Here is a 19,159-nt window from a genome sequence, read left to right on the forward strand (position 1 = left end):
GTCATCTCCATATAAAATTCATGACAGATGTGTCAAAAGTCAACCACTACTCCCTGGTTATGCTCTCATCGACTATGGAGAAATTGGTACTTATCTTCTCTAAATGACAGTTAGGAAATAATGGCCATCTTGTTTTTTGGTGATATTTTAGTAGCATTAAGGCCCCATCCTTTATTAAATTGTGGTTTAAGTGGAGATAGGCATTTACGACGCTAACACACATCATGTAATAAAGGGAACCCCCATTAACTTATACGAAAAGAACATTTTAGTAGCTTCGTAGGCATACTTGGGAGCAGAAATAATAGTTATATTACCTACTTATTTTTTACAGAATGGTGATGATGTTTACGACCGAATAGACGAATGGTGTATATAAGTTAATTTATATACGTATAAAGATCTTAGAGTAATATGGAGTTTGTTATCAAATAAATCAGTTAGTAATCGTGGCATTAAAATATTTATAACTCCGGACAGAAAAAAATGACAGAAAATGTAATGCCCTACAAATCATACTATGTGAATAAATCGTTTTCAAATATTTTTCTCATAACTTCCGGAAAAAAAATCCACACAAATTGAAATTGTATGCAGATTTTCCAGTTCTAAATTAATATCTATCAGATAAATGTCAATCAAATCGGTGATACCAAACACATAGATAAATTATCTCAAAATGGTTAGTCAATAACAGCTTCACTTTTTTGAAATGCTGTCCATTGTTCATTATTTGCATTTTTTGCACCACTAACATTTTTGACTACATGTCTTTAATACAATGTGTGTGTGTCAATCTATTTTCTAGAATTATCAAAAAAAAACACGCACTCACGCCTTGTACTAATGTACTCCCTTGCGGTGCATTGCTGCACCCACTTTTCGCCAGAGTGTTATGTCAGTCCCAATGTAATAGGGGGCGGGCCTATTGCCATTTTACGGGCACATCCAAGACCCGAGAACAAATATTTGTGTTTAATCGAACCCGGGACCATCGGCTCAGTAGTGAGGTCACTAACCACTACGCCATTCGGTCGTCAAATTATCAAAATCGCAGAATAAAATAAATAAGTTGCTTACAAACGGGCTGACTCACTGTGTCCACCTCTCTCGGTTACAATACCACTTTAGCAACAACCTGTAAGTATAAGTTATAGTAAAAATAAGGCATGGTGTACTGCCGTGAAGTACACATACATTATGTTCGGTCATAAATAACTTTCTAATCGACAGTTGCCTGTACGTGTCTGAAATATTCAGTTGCTACGTTATTGAAAGGTGAGGGCTGAAAGGATATATTGATATTTGCTATGTTAGCATTACCAGATAGTCGTATTGCGGAAAATGTTATAATAACACCTTAAAAATATACCGATACATTTTTAGATGCTTTCACCAGTATACATTACCAATTTATTTGACTAAAATAACGATGGACGCTGTTAAAAGAGCGCCACAAACTTCAAAACTCTTTACTCGGGTTTCCTAATACACTCACGACTCTCACGAGCAATAAAAAAGTTCCAGAGACAATAGCGCCTAATTACTCCTAAACGGAAAAGACTAGCATAATGACGCCGTCTGATTAGAATATTACCAACAGTACGTAAATATTGTGACCATATTCTAAAATAACGGTTTAAAAAAATTGGGTCCAAAAGACATTTTCTAACGGAAAATTTTTCATTGCTCCTGAGTGTACAATAAGTTCTAATTACTTATCTGCTAACTTTATATTTTCTTGTTACTGTGGTACTCGTATTGTATATTATTATTGGCTGTATTAAGGCTTTGGTTCCGAGAATCCATTATTGAATTTATTTAGATTTTCTTGTGTAAACCTATAAAAGTACTTATAACTAGTGATTTTTCCGTTAGTGAATTAGGTAGGTAACTGTACGAGTAATAATAAAAGTGATATTCGGATCACTCTGGGCAGTCAGCGACTGAGATGTGAATCCTCTAATCACGGTGACAAACCACACGTAGTCCAGCTGTAACATCTGTCAAAGTTTGTAATGTTAAGAATAAATCTTCGACCAGTCAAACCTCAACCCCTACAGTTTTTTTCTAACCCTAACTTCTTCTTCCTCAGACGATGTCTCGCACGCCGCTTCTCCTGTTGGCCGTGGCTGCCGTCACTCAGGGTGTCTTCGTGACGCTGCCGGCCAACCCTGGCCAAGGGCAGGTGTTCTTCCAGTCTGCCCCCCCTCAGTTCTCCTCACAGTCAGCGGCTCAGGGACTCCAGGGGTTCTTGCAGTTCCCTTCACAACGTCGGCCGGTCAACGGCTTTGGGTGAGCTTGTGATGATGGTGATGAAATGCAGCATGGATTGTTGTTTGAAGTCGTGAAGATGGGTCCAGATATTGTGTGGCATTGACATGCAGTATGTCCAGTGCTGCGATCTCGAATAATTTATGCACTTCTCTATAGGTTTTCGATACGCAATTCACAGGCGCGCCCTGTCGGTAAAGTTTGAGACTTATAACGCAATGAAACGCAGATCCAAGTGAACCTATCGACTGAAAATGTGTGTGTCAAAATTATTTTGCAATCGAATCGCAGTACTTTGGCAAAATGATGCCGCGCTCTACTTATAAATTGTACCTACTCACGTTTTTCCTAATTTCCGCATCCGCCGCACAATATGTGAACTCACCTTTATGGGCTATTATTTCTAACTACAAAGCACGGTGAAGATTTGGATTTTATTCCACACAGTTTTACAAATTCAATACAGATTCGTTAGGAGGAGGAAATAGGAAGTGTGCATATTGTGTCTTTTTTTTGACCACCAATAGGAAAATATTGGAATTCGTCCCTACAACACAATGGCGAAAACCATAGGTACCTACTTTGGCGATTTCATAATGTGATATTGATTATTATTTTTTTTTATTTTGAAACTAGTTTTGTGTTTCCTAATCCCTTGTCCTAATTTTGCGTATTTATTTAATCTTAACCTACGTAATAAAATTTAATGTTGTTTATTTTTAATTTTGTAAAGGTAAGATAATATTGAAACGAGATATGTTTCAGTTTAAAATCAACAAGTATTCCACATTAATTTCCATAAATGATAATAAGGCAGATTTGTTACAGAATTCATGATGGTATTTGTACTAAGAATAGATCTAAAATACCTATCCAAAAAATTACAATTAGTTATTGTATTGTTATAACTATAGGCATGAAAAACACAACATCTCAATATTATTTACTAGACCCTTAGTTCTATAATTGCACTGTAATTAGTAACATACCAATATAGCATGAGGTCCCTGCTAACTTAAAATGTAATCTAACTTCACTATGTAAACTAGATATTATGCACCCCCGTACCTACGTGTATAAAACTACCACATAGACACAATTAAAATACCTGCTGAAATTAAAATCCAGTTTACCTAATCGTAGTTCGTACCTATAAGTGTAGGTTAGGATATTTCACGAAAACGGAAATAAAAAAAAAATCGTGCCTCTTTATTTTGATGAAACAAATGACAGAAGATTTAGACAGATGACAGATGAAGGCGCTTAATGGCAAATCCCTTAAAATCATTGACAAAAGAATAAAGAGAGGACCTGGCATAAAAATCGGTACTTAAAAATATATCGTCGTCTCTTTTTAACTTATTGGTGTTATCCTACGTAAAAAAGGACAACAGTAGTTTTGTCTTTGCCTAAAATTACAACATTGCGACCGGTCGCCATGTTGATTGATATCCAAACACAAGGTACTTCAGCTGTCAAACAATTTGTTTGTTTACATTTTTCAAGAAAAAAGCCGCCATTTTAATTGACACCAAAGTTTAGGTAGGCGCATTTTTTTCGTGGATATGCCATGTCCTCTCTTTATTCTTTCTGAGACGACCGAATGGCGCAGTGGTTAGTGACCCTGACTACTGAGCCGAAGGTCCCGGGTTCGAATGCCGGCTGGGGCAGATATTTGTTTAAACACAGATATTTGTACTCGGGTCTTGGGTGTTGATATTTATATTTAGTATCTATCTATATATGTATTTGTGTAGATATATCAGCTGTCCGACACCCATAACACAGGTTCTGCCTAGCTTGGGGTCGGATGGCCGTGTGTGAGATGTCCCCACATATTATTATTATTATGTTGTGTCTTTACCATCTCGGGACCATGGGGTCCCGGGCATTTGGAAGGCGTGCATGGGGCCGAAGTAGGGTTTCGTTTTTCCCGACCTTTTTCTGTTCCCGGGAAACGGGAATTCTTTTCTAGATTTCCCGGGAATTCCCGGGAAACGGGAATTTATTTTTGATGCTTGTTTTTGCTATTTTCTGGTATTAAAAGTCTTACACTTGAGGTAATGTTTTAGAAAAATTAATTCATTTAACGATTTTCGCTCAACCTACATCTTATTTTGGTTTTTTCTATGCGATAGTAATTTTAAAGCGACTTCAAAAAAAGGAGGAGGTTCTCAATTCGTCGGGATTTTTTTTTATGTATGTTCACCGATTACTCCGCCGTTTATGAACCGATTTTTTGTTGTATTGGGTTGAGCTCCCAGGTGGTCCCATTTTTTTTTCAGAATTTTATCTCACCCCTAACGGTCGGTAAAGGGGTAAAAACAGGATATGAATTTCCATTTTGGACACATATTAACCGATTCTAATGAAATTAAGAACGTAAATATAGTTCTTATAACAAAAAAATATGATGGTGACCTTGAGCTTATCTGATGATGGAAACGGAAGGCAGTCAAGGGAACTCCTCAACGGTATATAGCAACTACCTCGTGTTTAGGCTTGAATGATTCGTATTGATTAGTAGGACTTTTTGGTATCATTTGCATCTTACTTTTGATTAAAAATTATTGCAAATAAACTTAAAACTATAAAATAAAATAATAATAAAAAAATTAAAAAACTAGTGGTTTTTTGAAGTCGGTTTTTTAATTTTTTTTTATTATTATTTTATCTAAAAAATAAACGCGGACACAAAACGGGGACATAAAAAAATATGACAGGCGTCACACTAGCGTTAGCTTTTACAATACATACTCTTTGGTCACATATGTAAAAAGCCGATCAATTGTTTGGTAGGCGGTAGGACCAACAGATAAATAAAGATGAAAATATTGAATCAGGAAGAGGTGAAACAAGGTGATGTAGATGAGTCATTTATCTTTGCAATGCAGCTGCGCAAAAACAATAACACGTATGATTTTCCAATAATTTACAACAAAACCGAGTTTCTGATCGTAGACGACAAGCTTGCCAATATTTTTTTTTGGTTTAAGGTAGGAGAAACAGATAAATAAAGATGAAAATATAGCATAGAATCGATTCAAAATCAAACCCGGGAATTCCCGGGAATGCTAATTTTTTTCCCGGTATCGGGAAAGACAAATTTCCCGGGAATTCCCGGGAACGGGAAATCCCGGGAACACGGGAACGAAACCCTAGGCCGAAGCCAACATGTAGAGGCCCGTTTGACAACATTAATCTATATGAAATGTGACACCAACCGACGATTTTCCCTGTTTAGACTATAGAAGTAAACCCAAGGAAAATCCCCGGTGAGTGCAGGACTATTGTAGGATATGGAGAAAACGAATTCAGGGTTATGGAATGGGGTGCTAAATGGACTGGGTATCTGGGACTATGGAAGGATTATGGCCCCTGCCTGGACCTATATGTTTCACATACGGATAAAAAGGCAGGGGGTGACTCGCACACACATTAAATGGGCCCCCCAAAACAGTCGCTAGCACATTACAGTGACGTAGCAACAAGGGGGCAACATGGCATGAGGTGCTGAGGGTGGAGAGGTATACCAAGGCTCTCAGAGCAATCGCGGATGCCGGTCAAGACCCCTACAAGCACTTACTGGATATACTTCCTTCCTCCGAGCATTTCTGCTCTAGCGGTACACCACTCAAGCCAGCCAATGAAGGCAAGCAAGAGGTGGGAGATCCTGTTCCTCGTCAGTGTTCACTCTGGACAACCAATAAAGGCAAGCCGAGATGAGGAACAGGGGTTCTCCCCGGCATCGGGTGGGTGGGGTCGCTAATGCCCAACAGCTCGCCACAAGCTGCCCTGCCGCGTTATTATTATTATTATTATTATTACCTAATGTTGAATGTCCATTAGTAAAAATAAATATTGCTTTCCATGCAGTCTTAGCGTAGGCCATAGTGCTTCCGTTTGTTAAATTGTCTAAACCTACACTCCAGGCACTGATTTAAACATTTTATTATGTAATGTAATCACAATCTGCCCCCGTATTTTGTAACTTTTTGAGAGTTAGCAATCGGTGATAATTGGTATCAACTTAGAGACTTATTAACCGAAAACACCAAAAATCTTAGTGAAAGAAATATGGAAGAAGCCTAACAATATATCCTTACATTGAACATAAAAGTTTGTGAAATCAGATAAGTTAGTAAAAAGTTATTAATTAATAATGCTCTAAGTTGGCAGCCATTTTATACCAACCAACCCCACTCGGAGTTACATAATACGGGGGCAGACATCTTGTTCGAGTTAGTGAACTATTTTTAATTGTGTCTATCCAACGTTGCCAATTAACTTGAATGTTGCATGTTTCCTTACCCCTGTGTCAACTCTTTCCTCAGCCACGCCGCGGCCGCGCCACAAGCAGCGCCCACCGGACACACCACAAGGTTACACACATACAATCATACAGTACAATTCATTATACAACTACTTACTTAAACCTTTAAAGTAAGCGTCCACCTTTCAGCATCGTAAGGAACGGACCCATCTTATTCAGTATTTTTTGTATTCTATACCTTTTGTATTAAATTTCTATATCACAAGTGTGTTAATCCGTTTGGTGCGATACGTACGATACTGATAGGTGGGTGCTTACCTTAAGGTGGCGTTAGACATGAAATATTCGGCTTATGTGAGCACGTTATAATTGGAATATTCGACATGTCAGTAGCTCGATAGAAATATAAAAAATACATAAGAGGTTGAAAAATATTCATGTTCAGATAGACCGAATATTCAGTCGCCACCTTTTACACTATGAACTTTCTTGAGCAATTTTCAGCGGCAAAAATAATCGTTAATACGCGTAGGTCTGATGACTACAGTAGAAAGTTAAAAATAATTTAAACATAAACAAAATTACCGGGACTTTCTTCCGGAACCTCCAACCCTTTTCTTAATAAATAATTATTGTTGAACGGGTTTATTAAACATTATTTTTAGTAACCGCAAATTCTTTCGTAACTTTGTCTCCGTCACTTCAGACAGAGATTAAGTTGACACTTTTAAATAAACTCAAAGACTTAATTGTTTTAGCGAGCATTAGCCAAGAATAAATGTGGCATTAAACCCGAAGATTTCTTTTTAAAACCAAATAATCTCCCCATTAGCGGCGCCGTCCGATAGAACTCGTTTAATTTTCACTAACGGCGATAATGTCACGATAATTTACATTTCTTACCCCGCTGTCTAAAACGAAGGAAAATCCATTATTATCTCAAAAAACTTTTACTTATTTGCCCAACAGATTGTACTTGAAAAATATGTAAAGCTACTTAATGGTTTGTTTTAATGGACATGTTTTATCGTAGTTTAAGCCACAGCTATTTATTTCTACACTAAATTCATATACTTACACAAAGACTACAAAGAACGAATAACAAGACTAAAGTGTTCTGCTTAACATCACTACATAGTTAGCACAAAAAACTTTGTTTGTTGTCTGTTGTTTCTCACTAAAAGCCAACCAAACAAAAACGTAAGTTTCGCCACAGTCGCTCAGTCAACCGCAAGCATGCGTTGTGTGGAACCATGTCGCTTTATGTAAATAACAACCATTCCTACGAAGCACAGAAATGTTGGCATATAAGATTCATACGTTATTGTAAGTGTAGAAAGGTATTTGCATAAAAAGGATGCGTTGGCTTTGTTACAATTTGCTCTCTTTATTTGAATATCTAGGCTGGAGATAGCGGAGGTATATTTTTATTGTAAATATTTTTGGCGAAAACACAAAGACGAATAAATCAACCAGAAAAAAAGGAACTGTGTTCGGTCTTGGGCCACTTACTTTCATATGCATCGGTGCCTTACTATCTATCGTTTTCTTTACTATCTATTGTAAAGAACATCATGATATCTATAATTGATGCTCGACAAACTCCTACTCGCAGCTTCCAATCACCAAAAACCTCAACCATTAAGAACGTTCACTAAAAGTATTTCTTCTGTATTTTCTTCTGCCTTTCTCTACCTACGCTTTACTCCTGTACATCATCTTACAGACTTTAACCCTTCACCTGCCCCACAGCTTCAGCAACCCTCCCCCGCCGCTGGGATCAGCCCAAGACCCGGCGACGCAGACCTGCGGGCTGGCCCCACCAGGGTGCGTCAACTCTCGCTACAGGAGCATCGATGGAACCTGTAACAACCTGAGGAGACCCGCGTGGGGGGTCCCCCAGACGCCTTACGGACGCCTGTTGCCGTATAATTATGCTGATGGTGAGTGGTTTTTAACTCCTGACAGGAAAAGAGGGGCACTGTGAGTGTGTGTGTATCTGTCTGTGGTAGCGTAGTTCCCAAACGATTAAACCGATTTCTGTATAGTTTTTAGCGTGATTGATATTGTTACCCCGACAATTCTTAGCCCTATTTTATGAAAATAAGTTTAGCCATTGAAAAGTTATGCGACTTGAATGTCGGGCGTTTTTAACGTTGCGTTGGTTAGGTTAATTTATTGACTATGGTAGGTATATCTCTATAGTTTTTAATACGTGCTTATCTAAAATCAATCTTGAAGTGGTGTAACATGAAGCGCGATGCGACACGAGTGCCAGTGACATCAAACATAAGTTAATGTATATGAGCTTTTATTATGTTGTAAATTTGATTAGGTATATTTGTAAGTAGGTAAGAAGGTTTGGGTAAAATGGCTCTTACAATGCACCAACTTGTCAACGAGCCATGAAATTGACTTCTTCAGAAATCTTTATAATATTAGTCTGTATTTGTGATTGATCATATTTTTATAGATTTGAATGTCAATCTCAGTAGGTAAATTTAATGATATTGAGAAAGGGAAGCTTACCCGTCGTCTACCTACTTAAAAGGCCTCTCGTACCCAAACTCAATTAACTCCCACTTTTATTACCCTTCAATGTAAATCTACCTGAAATCCTTATTTAAAACCGAACCGTACATTTGCTAGGTAATTAATAATTAAAGGAAGATGTTCCTAACAAAAGTAAAATTCAACCTTTACGGGTTGCAACCTTTTCGCTCGTAATTCCATTATGATGAAAACTAACACGAAACGTACCCACACCTTTTGTACGCATTTGTTATCTAAATACAAAACAAAATAGGGCAGTCTTTCTCCGAATTAAACTCAACACTTGAAAAGTCCGGAGCATAACAAAGGGCAGGAAATGAAAAGGGACTTCAGAAATATGAGCCAAACGCAGAAATGGCTTTGGAATCTCCGAAATTACGCTGTAATGTTCGTCTGAGTATGTTTTTTAAAAGTGGGAGCGTATATGACTATGTCTGTCTCTTTCAGGTGTATCTGCGTTGCCCGTGTCGGTGACGGGACAGCCTCTGCCGAACCCGAGAGAAATAAGCCTTCAATTGTTCCCCGAGAAGTTATTAGTGGACCCTATTTGGAACCTGAACGCTATGCAGTGGGGGCAGATCATCACCCACGACATGTCTCTCACTGCTGGAGTTACTCAGTCCCGTAAGTATTACATTTTTGCGGCCTGAAATTCTTGAAAACTATATAGGTATTTTTAAATTAAAGAGAACATTTCCAAACTTAACAACACACAACATAGGTAAATTTTATAACGTATCATACCCGTGTCGTTAAATAACAATCTGGATAAACTCCTGAACGTAATGTAGTCATGAGGGACAAAGTTTGATTCCGACAAATTCTAATCAACTATTTCGATTTTGTGGTATAATTAGCTTACATGTAAGTATCCTTTTAGTATTCCAACATAGGTATCTTATTAATAAGTCTACATTGCCTGGGATTATACCCGACAAGTATATTGTAAAGCGAAGGAACCCAAGGCCTCGTAATGCCCAAAGTTACGACGATTTTGTTAGGATAAAGAAAACGTTTTATTGTTGCACCCAATTGATGTTGAGTAGGATTTTTACTACGCTGAATAAACGTGGAAAGCTTCCGGTTAGCTTGAGTGAGTAAACAGTAAACACATTGTGTTAGTTAAATATTTACCCTCACTTATTTTTAGCTGTAAGTAGCCATTTTATTTTCAGCCTCAGATCCTTTTTGTATGTTTGCAATAAATAACGGAACGGACTTGTGTCAATCTAGTAAAAACTCTGAATAGATCAAAATTGTAGCAACAAACTAGGAATCACGTGTGCAACACCGAATGTCATCAAGTCATATTTTAATCATCATCAGAAAACAAGCATTAATTTGATGCAGTTGAATATGACATTCTCATGAAGCGCCACAATACTATAAGTGCCAATTTCTCCATAGTGGGTTAGAGCATAACCAGGGATTTATTGCTTGACTTTTGACACATCTGTCAAGAATTTCATATGAAGATGACGTCGTATAATTGATCAACCTTTCCCTGGTTACGATCTAACCGACTATGGAGAAATTGGACCTAATCATTTCTAACCATGATCATTTGATCATCCAGCCGCAGCCCAGTGAGTAAGTACTTCCCTAGTGACGCTACGTATCACCTGTATGCCAATCACGAATATTTTCGACTATCGTCGATAGGTAATTCAATCAGCGCCCCTGTCGGTAACGTTAGAAACTAATAAAACGGATACAAACTCCTATCGAATGACCTATCGACTAGAGTCGACGATATTGTTGCAACTGCTGGGCCTCGAGTGCGAGTTTTTTCACCTATCTAAAAGTGAAATTGAAACGCAAATTTGTATGGCGCGGGAGACACGCCACCTAGCGGTAAGTGGCTGTACTAGCTCCGCGCCATACAAATTTGCGTTTTCGATTTCACTTCTCGATAGGTGAAAAAAATCGCACTCGAGGCCCCTGGTCAGTAAGCGACCTGGCTAATCCTTTCGCCACGGTGACAAACGATGATCTCGAATATTAACCTGCGCTTCTTAACACTTATCTCGAGAATTTATCTAATTATCTATGTACCTATATGTGTATGTATATTATTATGTACTGTAGTAATAACATAGTATGTTTGTACTTACGTGGACTAGAGGGCCCGGGCGGCCAGGCTGCGGGGACCACACTGCAGGGCTTCGGCAGTGGTACAGTATTCTAGACCCACATCTAGATGGGGAAGTTCGTTGTCAATAAACCTATCTATGTTTACTGAAGGGTAATTTTATTGCAAGTTGCTCTTTTAAAGTATATATTGATTCATGCTATTCAGTGTTTATAAAAATAGATAAAATACCATGGGAAGTCTAGTTCATTATTGTATTCACGTGGTTTGCCTACATACATTTTTAAAGTTTAACGTGCATTTTTCCAACGCCGGAAAACAAAATCGACGATCCAAATAACTCTATCAACTTCCAACTTGCAATAAAAATATTGCTTCCGTTAAGCTTATGTGTGAGTGGCTAAAGTGAAACGTTTGTTTTTATACAGGGTGTTTGTTTACCTGAGTCATATGGACTGGTTTCGGCAAAATAATGTTTTGTTTTTATTTCATGATTGAGTTTGTGTATCTCTGTGTTGTCCCGGATTATTTTTCTGTTTCGTTTGTTTTTGTTGAATTATCATTATTTCTAGATTGGCATTGGTTCATACTTCAAACTGATCATCATTGTACTTTTACTAAAGACTCCACAACCAAAGGTCTTCCTTATGTCATTATCATTCATTTTCCAACCAATACCTACACACTCATTATTTTGGCCTTTGTTTCGCAAACCATTTTAAATTCATTATTCAGTTATCATAATATCATATTACTATCACACTTCAATATTTTTCCGCGTCATAAAATTCAGTGATGCTGAAATATTGTAAATTGTGAAGCAATTTAAATTTAAAGCTGTTCCGGTACAAACTTGCTTATTTGAGAACAATATATTTTTGTTTTTTTTGACATTTCTGTCAGCTCTAAAGGACAATGGGCGTTTTGGGACCTATGTCCAATAAAGATGAGACATACATCGTTGGATAGCTCTTTTCAAGTGAGCAAAAAAGTATTATGGCGACAAATCCGTATAAGTTGTCCATTTTGAAATATATTCGTCGGAAGGAAGTATTTTTCTATGGCATTGCAGTCTCTCTCCTGATGACAGTTAGGGCGTAATACACGTAAACACGTATTATTGAAATTGGAGAAATTACTTTCAACTGGTTTTATTTACTGAGATAAAAAACAAATATAATATTATATGAAATATGATCATTTTGTTATAAAAATTAAAAATGAATGTGAAAAACTAACAAAAACATTAAAATTACAGAAATAAAATATAAAATCTTTCAAGGTACGATTATTCTAATTGGACAGTAAATCAAGACTAGCGCTTCCGTTATTCATATTCTGCAAAAAAATACCTTTTCAACGATGTATCTCTCATTTCTATTGGTGCTGGTCCCAGCTTCCATATATTGGTGCCCATCATCATTTAAATTGTTTGCTTCAGAATCACTTTCATTCCTGAAACACATCCATCATCCATCACCATAAAAACACCATAAGCTTTGTGTGTCATTAATCAGCCACCTCACCTGTACCTTTCACTCACTCACCCATACCTCCACAGACAAGGAATCCGTGACATGTTGCGACGACAGCGGGCAGCTGACCAGCGACGCCGTCACCAACCCCGCGTGTGCCCCCATCCTGGTGCCGCCCACCGATCCCATCCAGGTCCCGCTCGGGGGGCAGTGCCTCAACTTCGTGAGGACCGCCACCACCAGAGACCGGAGGTGCACGCCGCCGCAGGCGCCCGCTGAGCCGGTAACTAGCATTTATTATAATAATATGTGGGGTTGTGGGGACATCAGGAGCGGTGGTAGCTCAGTCGGGTGAGCGCCCGCTTCTCAATCAAGAGATGTGGGTTCGAATCCCGGCGCTGACATGTACCAATGAGTTCTTTTCTGAATTTAAGTACAATGTATACCATCGCTCTTACGGTGAAGGAAAACATCGTGAGGAAACCTGCATATCTAGATTTAGCACATCTAGATATGTGAACCCACCAACCCGCAGTGGACCAGCGTGGTGGGAAAATGGTCCAAGCTTAGGAAGGCAGTTTAGACCTTGGGGATATGCACAAAGGTTCCACTCGAGAGAGCCAGGTGCAGGTACTGTTACCCCCACAGAGAATAGAATAGAATAGAATAGTGGGGACATCTCACACACAGCGGATGGACCCCAAACTTAGAGCCTACTGTAATTCATTCAATAAGTGAAAAGAAAGTGGCTTCTTCCAGTAATCCTGACTACTCATCTGACTGGCTAATCTCACCACGGTGAAAACCCAGCTGTAGTGTTTATCACCGACACGCTAAGAGAAAATAAAGGGATCCTTAGATATTATAGTAAGATATTATCAAATTTGAACTCTTTTAATAGTCCATAGTGTGGAGTGGTTTTTAAATATGCGGCTATTTCAGAGAAACATTGAGTTACAATAGAAGAAATACCAGTGAATTTATTAAATCCAGTGTCGCGCTGTTTTTGTATTGCAGTCTAGACTAGTGTTGCGTTTTTTTCATACAGGAGCGCTACAAGTGTTCATGAATTTTTTATAACAAGGCCAAAAAGAACTGGGATAAAAAACATACTAAGAAAGTTGAAATCTATTTGTTAATTTGAGTCCATTTCCTAGAAGTAGAATAATGGAACTTTTACCCTCAGGTCAAAATAGTTATGTAGGAAAACTTTGGAGATTGTTATCTACTGCCTATAACTAAGATGGGGCACTGACCTATACTGTCTGAGTCTCGACGATGGGTTTACGTCAACATGGGAAATATCAAATAGAACAAGTAAAGTAAGTCAGCCCTGACGTCACTTGACAGGTCTACGTTATCTATTTTAGGGACGACAGTCGACGAAGTTTCAGAATGGAAATGAATTCGGAGATATCTAGATTATCTAGGTTAGACAGTAAGGAACTTTCCAAAAGACGAGATGTTATTCAAGAGCCTACTTCTAGGTATGTTTGAAAAAACGTTTCATTTGTAGAAAACAAGTACGTAAGTAATTTCTTAAAAGTTCATAAAAATACAACTGGATGAAAAGACTATTACCGAAAATAAGTGACATACTTTTTTAATATTTGCAAAAGTGGTACTGAGCCTAAAGGGAGTTACTCTCTTTGCAACACCCAACAACACTTAATTTTTTTAATCTGTTATGTACTCACATTATACAATTTAAATAAATTGCGTAGATTAGAACGCAAGTGTGACGGCACCAGAGCCGCGAGCACAGGATTTGATACTATTTTCGAATCTACACAAACTGGAAAAAACAAATGCCACTTTTGGAACTAACAAGCCTTACATTTTGACATTGACATTTGACGATACGCAACGTAAAAAGAGGTTTCGAATCCTATGCTCGCGGCTCAGATAACAGACAGATCCGACCGAAAGCTCAACAGCTGACGAAAGCTATTTATTTCCGTCAGCGTAATCGAATTTTATCAGTTCACAGACTTCGAATTTCGAGTCCAGGGAGTAAGTCAATTGAGAAATTACTGGAAAACTCCGCCGAGTGATGGCTTGTAACGAAATATCCCCAGAATATCTCAGATTTGATCAGTAATTGGCTAGAAGGCAATCTTAAGTTTTAGACTAGTTTTGCCCGCGTGCTTTGCTTCTTGTCAAAAAGTACCCGTGGGAATTTATTGACCAAAAGTACCCGTTGCAGAGATTATTCCGGTCTAAATTAATAAAAGTAGGTAATGTTACTAAAAAGTGTTTGCGTGAAAATACTTTTTCACATACGAACAAACATAGTTTTAATTTTACAATAATATTAGTATGATAATCCAAATATGATACCTGCTTAGGTAGGTATAATACCAGAAAACATCGCTCTATTATTCTCATTTAATGAAATTAAGATTTCGTTACAAATTACGGTTCTAAATAATGAAATACAGACCGTAAATATCTATTGTATTAAAATAATATTAAGATTGGATAAACCTTTATTCTAATCAACGTTACCCGAACCATTGCTAATATAATTCTATTGTCTTCAGCCGGAGTGTTGTGTTTTTGAATACACAATATTGTTCCATCCATGCATGAATAAAATTAATTAAAAGGCTCAACTTTACTGAGAGTTCTAAGTGATTTGCTGAAATTGACACTTTATTCGATCTGAAACAAAATTTAGACACTGATTAAAAAATATATAATTATTATCTATTTTTAAAGAGTACGCGTAACTATAGATACGATTGTATACATATAGATGTAGAATTCAGACTCCTAGGCCCTAGCTTCCTGACTGTCATGTCAGAAATGTTATGAACGCAAAGAGCTGAGTTTTTCCTACTTGTAAAGTTCTCTGCACTTGTTGAAGCTAATGGATTATGAAATGCGCCGACAACTCTTTGTGTTTTTCATAAAAAGCTTCAGATGAAGTTGGCATTTAAATTGAATAGCGAGAAGAGGGAGATGTTAAGTTATTTTTGAACTTACTCAATGTTATTTAAATTCTACTTACTGTATGCCCACATCTGGAAACTTAACAACAGATGTTGTTTTCAGTTTCCTAAACGCGAAAACTTTTAATTAGCGCCTCGTTACGTACAAGACAAGTAATTTAGAACGGAACATACCTACATTTGCGTTTATGGAAAACGAAACCTTGGTACCTACCTACCGCTCTTTAGTTTATATTTTTTATCTGAAAATTATAAAACAGTTAACAGAATTTTTGAATAAAACTGCTGTAACTAGTACGTACAGACAAGGCGTCACACACACACATACACACACACACTATATACGGCTTCCTTATTCTTAAAATAAATATTTTCTCCCGCCAGCTCTCCGTCGTGACAGCCTACATGGACCTGTCTCTGGTCTACGGCAGCAGCCAGGGCCAGGCTCAGCCAATCAGGGCGTACCAGGGGGGCCGGCTAGTGACGCTGGTGCGGGGGGGACAGGAGTGGCCCCCGCAGGACCCCAATGTCACCCAGACCTGCGAGTCGGCGCAGTCACCCAACGAGCCCTGTTATTTGACTGGTAAGATAAAACTACTAACGTAAAAAAGTTAACACTTACTACTGAAAGTGAGGGATGTCAACTGGACACTGGCTGTTTATATCAATAGCCTGTAGACGAAACGCGATGCAATGCACCTATGGGGCTTTACCCTCAGTGGCCATTACACGGGTTCGTTATCGACATCGATAAACGCGTGTTCCACCAATCAGTAACGTTTAGCGAACCTGTGTACCGGCAGCAGTGTTGCTACTCTACATTCGTGTCTTTGAAACTACTTCCGAATGTAATCAGGTACTCTCTGCGATTCAGTTTTTGAAGTCTCATGTTAGTAACGATGTAATAGGTGTGACGATAATTATGATGCATTATAGGCCCGTGAATAAAACAAATATTTTTGCGGCATAATAATTAATCTAGCCCACAATTCAATTTATTGGTCTTCAGGGCGACGAAATACCTATCTGTAACCATAAAAAAAACGTAACCCGGCTGTGAATCGAAATTTTGATTCCCTGCATAAAAAAACGTCATAAATAAGTGTTACATAGGAACCGAATTTTATCCACCAAAAGATCAGTGTCCTTAGACATCTTTAAGTAGATGGAGATCTGATAAGTAACAGATCGGTTTATTTAGGAATTTATGACTCATATGATATGACTTGTGACCTAGATATCTAGATTGAAAGTGATAAATGGAGAAAATTGGTATTTGATTCATCCTTTCCACATAAAATTTACATTTCAATATCCAAATCTATTCCTTAGAGATATGATAGAAGATTCTTCAAAATGTTATTTTTCTTTCGTAATATTCTTAATATTTCAGATAAATATAAGTTCTCAGTTGAATCAAATCTCACAGGAATCCTACTATCAGACTTTTTAATAAATCATATCACAATCTATGATGAAAAAAAACTGTATTTTTTACTTGCGTGTAGCATAAGAAAGGTAATGTTTTGTGCTCTGCGTTTTATCACAATTCCTATAAGCTTGTATAAAGAGAGCTTTTGTTTATTACCCAGTGTTGTCTCATAAGGCCTTTTATCTTTATTGCCTTACGCGTACATGTTTGTGATACATCTGTTCTAAGGAAATGGATTGCCTTGGAACGAAATAAATAATACCTAGCACGCGGTTTAATGCATTGTGAGATGATTAATGAAATTGCTTTTCACATATTTTTCTATAAGTGACAGGTTTCCAAAATTTCCACACTTCCACAACATATACAACTTGGTCATATTACTTGAACAATTAAGTACAACAAGCAACCTTTCTTTATTTTTATCAGTGTGTAAAACTGAATAAGAAAATAATTCCTTCTTTCGGAAAATGGAAGGAACAAAGTTTCCCACCTGTACTTAACTTAATTTATATTAAAAGGACCGACGTTTTGTAAATAACTTTAAGTAGGGTTTTATGCGTGTCGCGCCATTTATCCTGTTCAAAACAAAATGAAGATAACGGCGAGCAGTATCCAGCCTGTTTGGAAATGTCTTGAAATAAATTAGGTATCGATACCAAATTTTACACGGCATTCCCAGGTTGATTACAGAATATACACATCTATAACATAGAAGTAGACATTTTTTAAGAACTTCAGAGAAAAAATACAGACATAGGCGTATACACGTAGAAAGATGGTTTCGAGCACGAATTTCTATATCTATGGCAAATTTTACAGCAGCGCCGTATATATATCAGCGCTGGTTGGATCAAAGTATGAGACCCACAGATCAGCGCTTGTAGCCAGCCACTATTCTACGTGTTTATATACGCTTTATATCTCTCAGTTACTTTTCTTACACGTTCCGGTATTATGTTCAAGTTATTTCGAGTAGTTTTTCTGCGCCTTGCCAGTTACATTTTCCTTGTTTCATGCGTATTGATTAACGATTCCATTCGTAACAGATGTCTCAATTTTCCTTGCCCCAGAGAACTGGAATCCTGTTACTGGGACATCTCCCCAGCTTTTGTTTTTATCCTTCAAGGACTGTGTACTTTACTTACATGGCGTGGAAAAACGAATTTGTCGAATATTGATTATTCGTTGGCCTCGAAAAAGCGGCGTTTTATTTTGAAAATTGGACCTTTTGTGACAAATTTCAATTAAAATTATCGAGAGTATGTCAAGCGGATGAATTAATATTGAAAAAGTTCGGATGATAGACTTTTTCTGTTAGGTATTACTTAATTGATATTTTTTTCACATTATTGCCTAACTTAGCCCTTATCTATAACCTATCAACTGTAATTATTATAATTATGTTAGTCAATGTTTATGATGTACATACGTATATGATACATACACTCAATCATTACTATACTGTTAGCGATCTGCACACAGATGCATAGCCCAGTTTAGGTGAGCCATTACCATCCTTTGGGCACTACTAAGACCTAAGACCATTGACATCGAACCCGGGACCCTACACTCATCAGTCATTGTCACTAACACTGCAATTACAGTCGTCAATGATGATGATACTGATTTAAAAAAACCCTAACACCATCAACCTTCCCGCAGGTGACATCCGCACGAACCAGAACCCGCAATTGGCTCTGCTCCAGATCATTCTGCTGAGAGAACACAACCGATTGGCAGACACGCTCGCGCACCTCAACCCCCATTGGTCGGACGAGATCGTGTTCCAGGAGGCGAGGAGGATCAACATCGCGCAGAACCAGCACATCAACTACTACGAATACTTACCCATATTCCTTGGTAAGTGATTCATAATTATCATAACCCATGATTTTCCCACTGCTAGGGCTCGGGTCTCCTTTCAATGAAGGAAGGGTTTTAGGCCTAGTCCACCACGCTGGCCTAGTGCGGCTTAGTGGTGATAAGTCTTTGCAATGTTTATTTTCAATTTGTTTTGTCATTCATCTTTTTCGAAACGGATTGGATGGATGGGAATTTTGTAAAAGGTTTCCATTTACCATGGGATGCAATGTATATGTACTT

General features: G+C 37.8%; 1 protein-coding gene across 6 annotated transcripts in view; it reads left to right on the forward strand.

Moving 5' to 3' along the window:
* Nucleotides 1–19,159, forward strand: part of LOC105384545 (peroxidase) — a 112,262-nt gene that overhangs the window by 72,515 nt on the left and 20,588 nt on the right. For 4 of the 6 annotated variants that reach the window (XM_048633613.1, XM_048633614.1, XM_038119733.2 and 1 more), the window contains 8 exons: nucleotides 2,096–2,295; nucleotides 6,609–6,656; nucleotides 8,300–8,490; nucleotides 9,548–9,724; nucleotides 11,224–11,274; nucleotides 12,754–12,950; nucleotides 16,006–16,204; nucleotides 18,719–18,916. In XM_048633613.1, coding sequence (XP_048489570.1) covers nucleotides 2,099–2,295; nucleotides 6,609–6,656; nucleotides 8,300–8,490; nucleotides 9,548–9,724; nucleotides 11,224–11,274; nucleotides 12,754–12,950; nucleotides 16,006–16,204; nucleotides 18,719–18,916 — 1,258 coding nt within the window. In that variant the 5' untranslated portion in view covers nucleotides 2,096–2,098. The remainder of the gene's footprint in view (nucleotides 1–2,095; nucleotides 2,296–6,608; nucleotides 6,657–8,299; nucleotides 8,491–9,547; nucleotides 9,725–11,223; nucleotides 11,275–12,753; nucleotides 12,951–16,005; nucleotides 16,205–18,718; nucleotides 18,917–19,159) is intronic. The other 2 variants (XM_048633616.1, XM_048633615.1) reach the window with 2 other exon arrangements.

Source organism: Plutella xylostella, chromosome 6 (assembly GCF_932276165.1).
Source record: "Plutella xylostella chromosome 6, ilPluXylo3.1, whole genome shotgun sequence".
NCBI classification, from domain to species: Eukaryota; Metazoa; Arthropoda; class Insecta; order Lepidoptera; family Plutellidae; genus Plutella; species Plutella xylostella.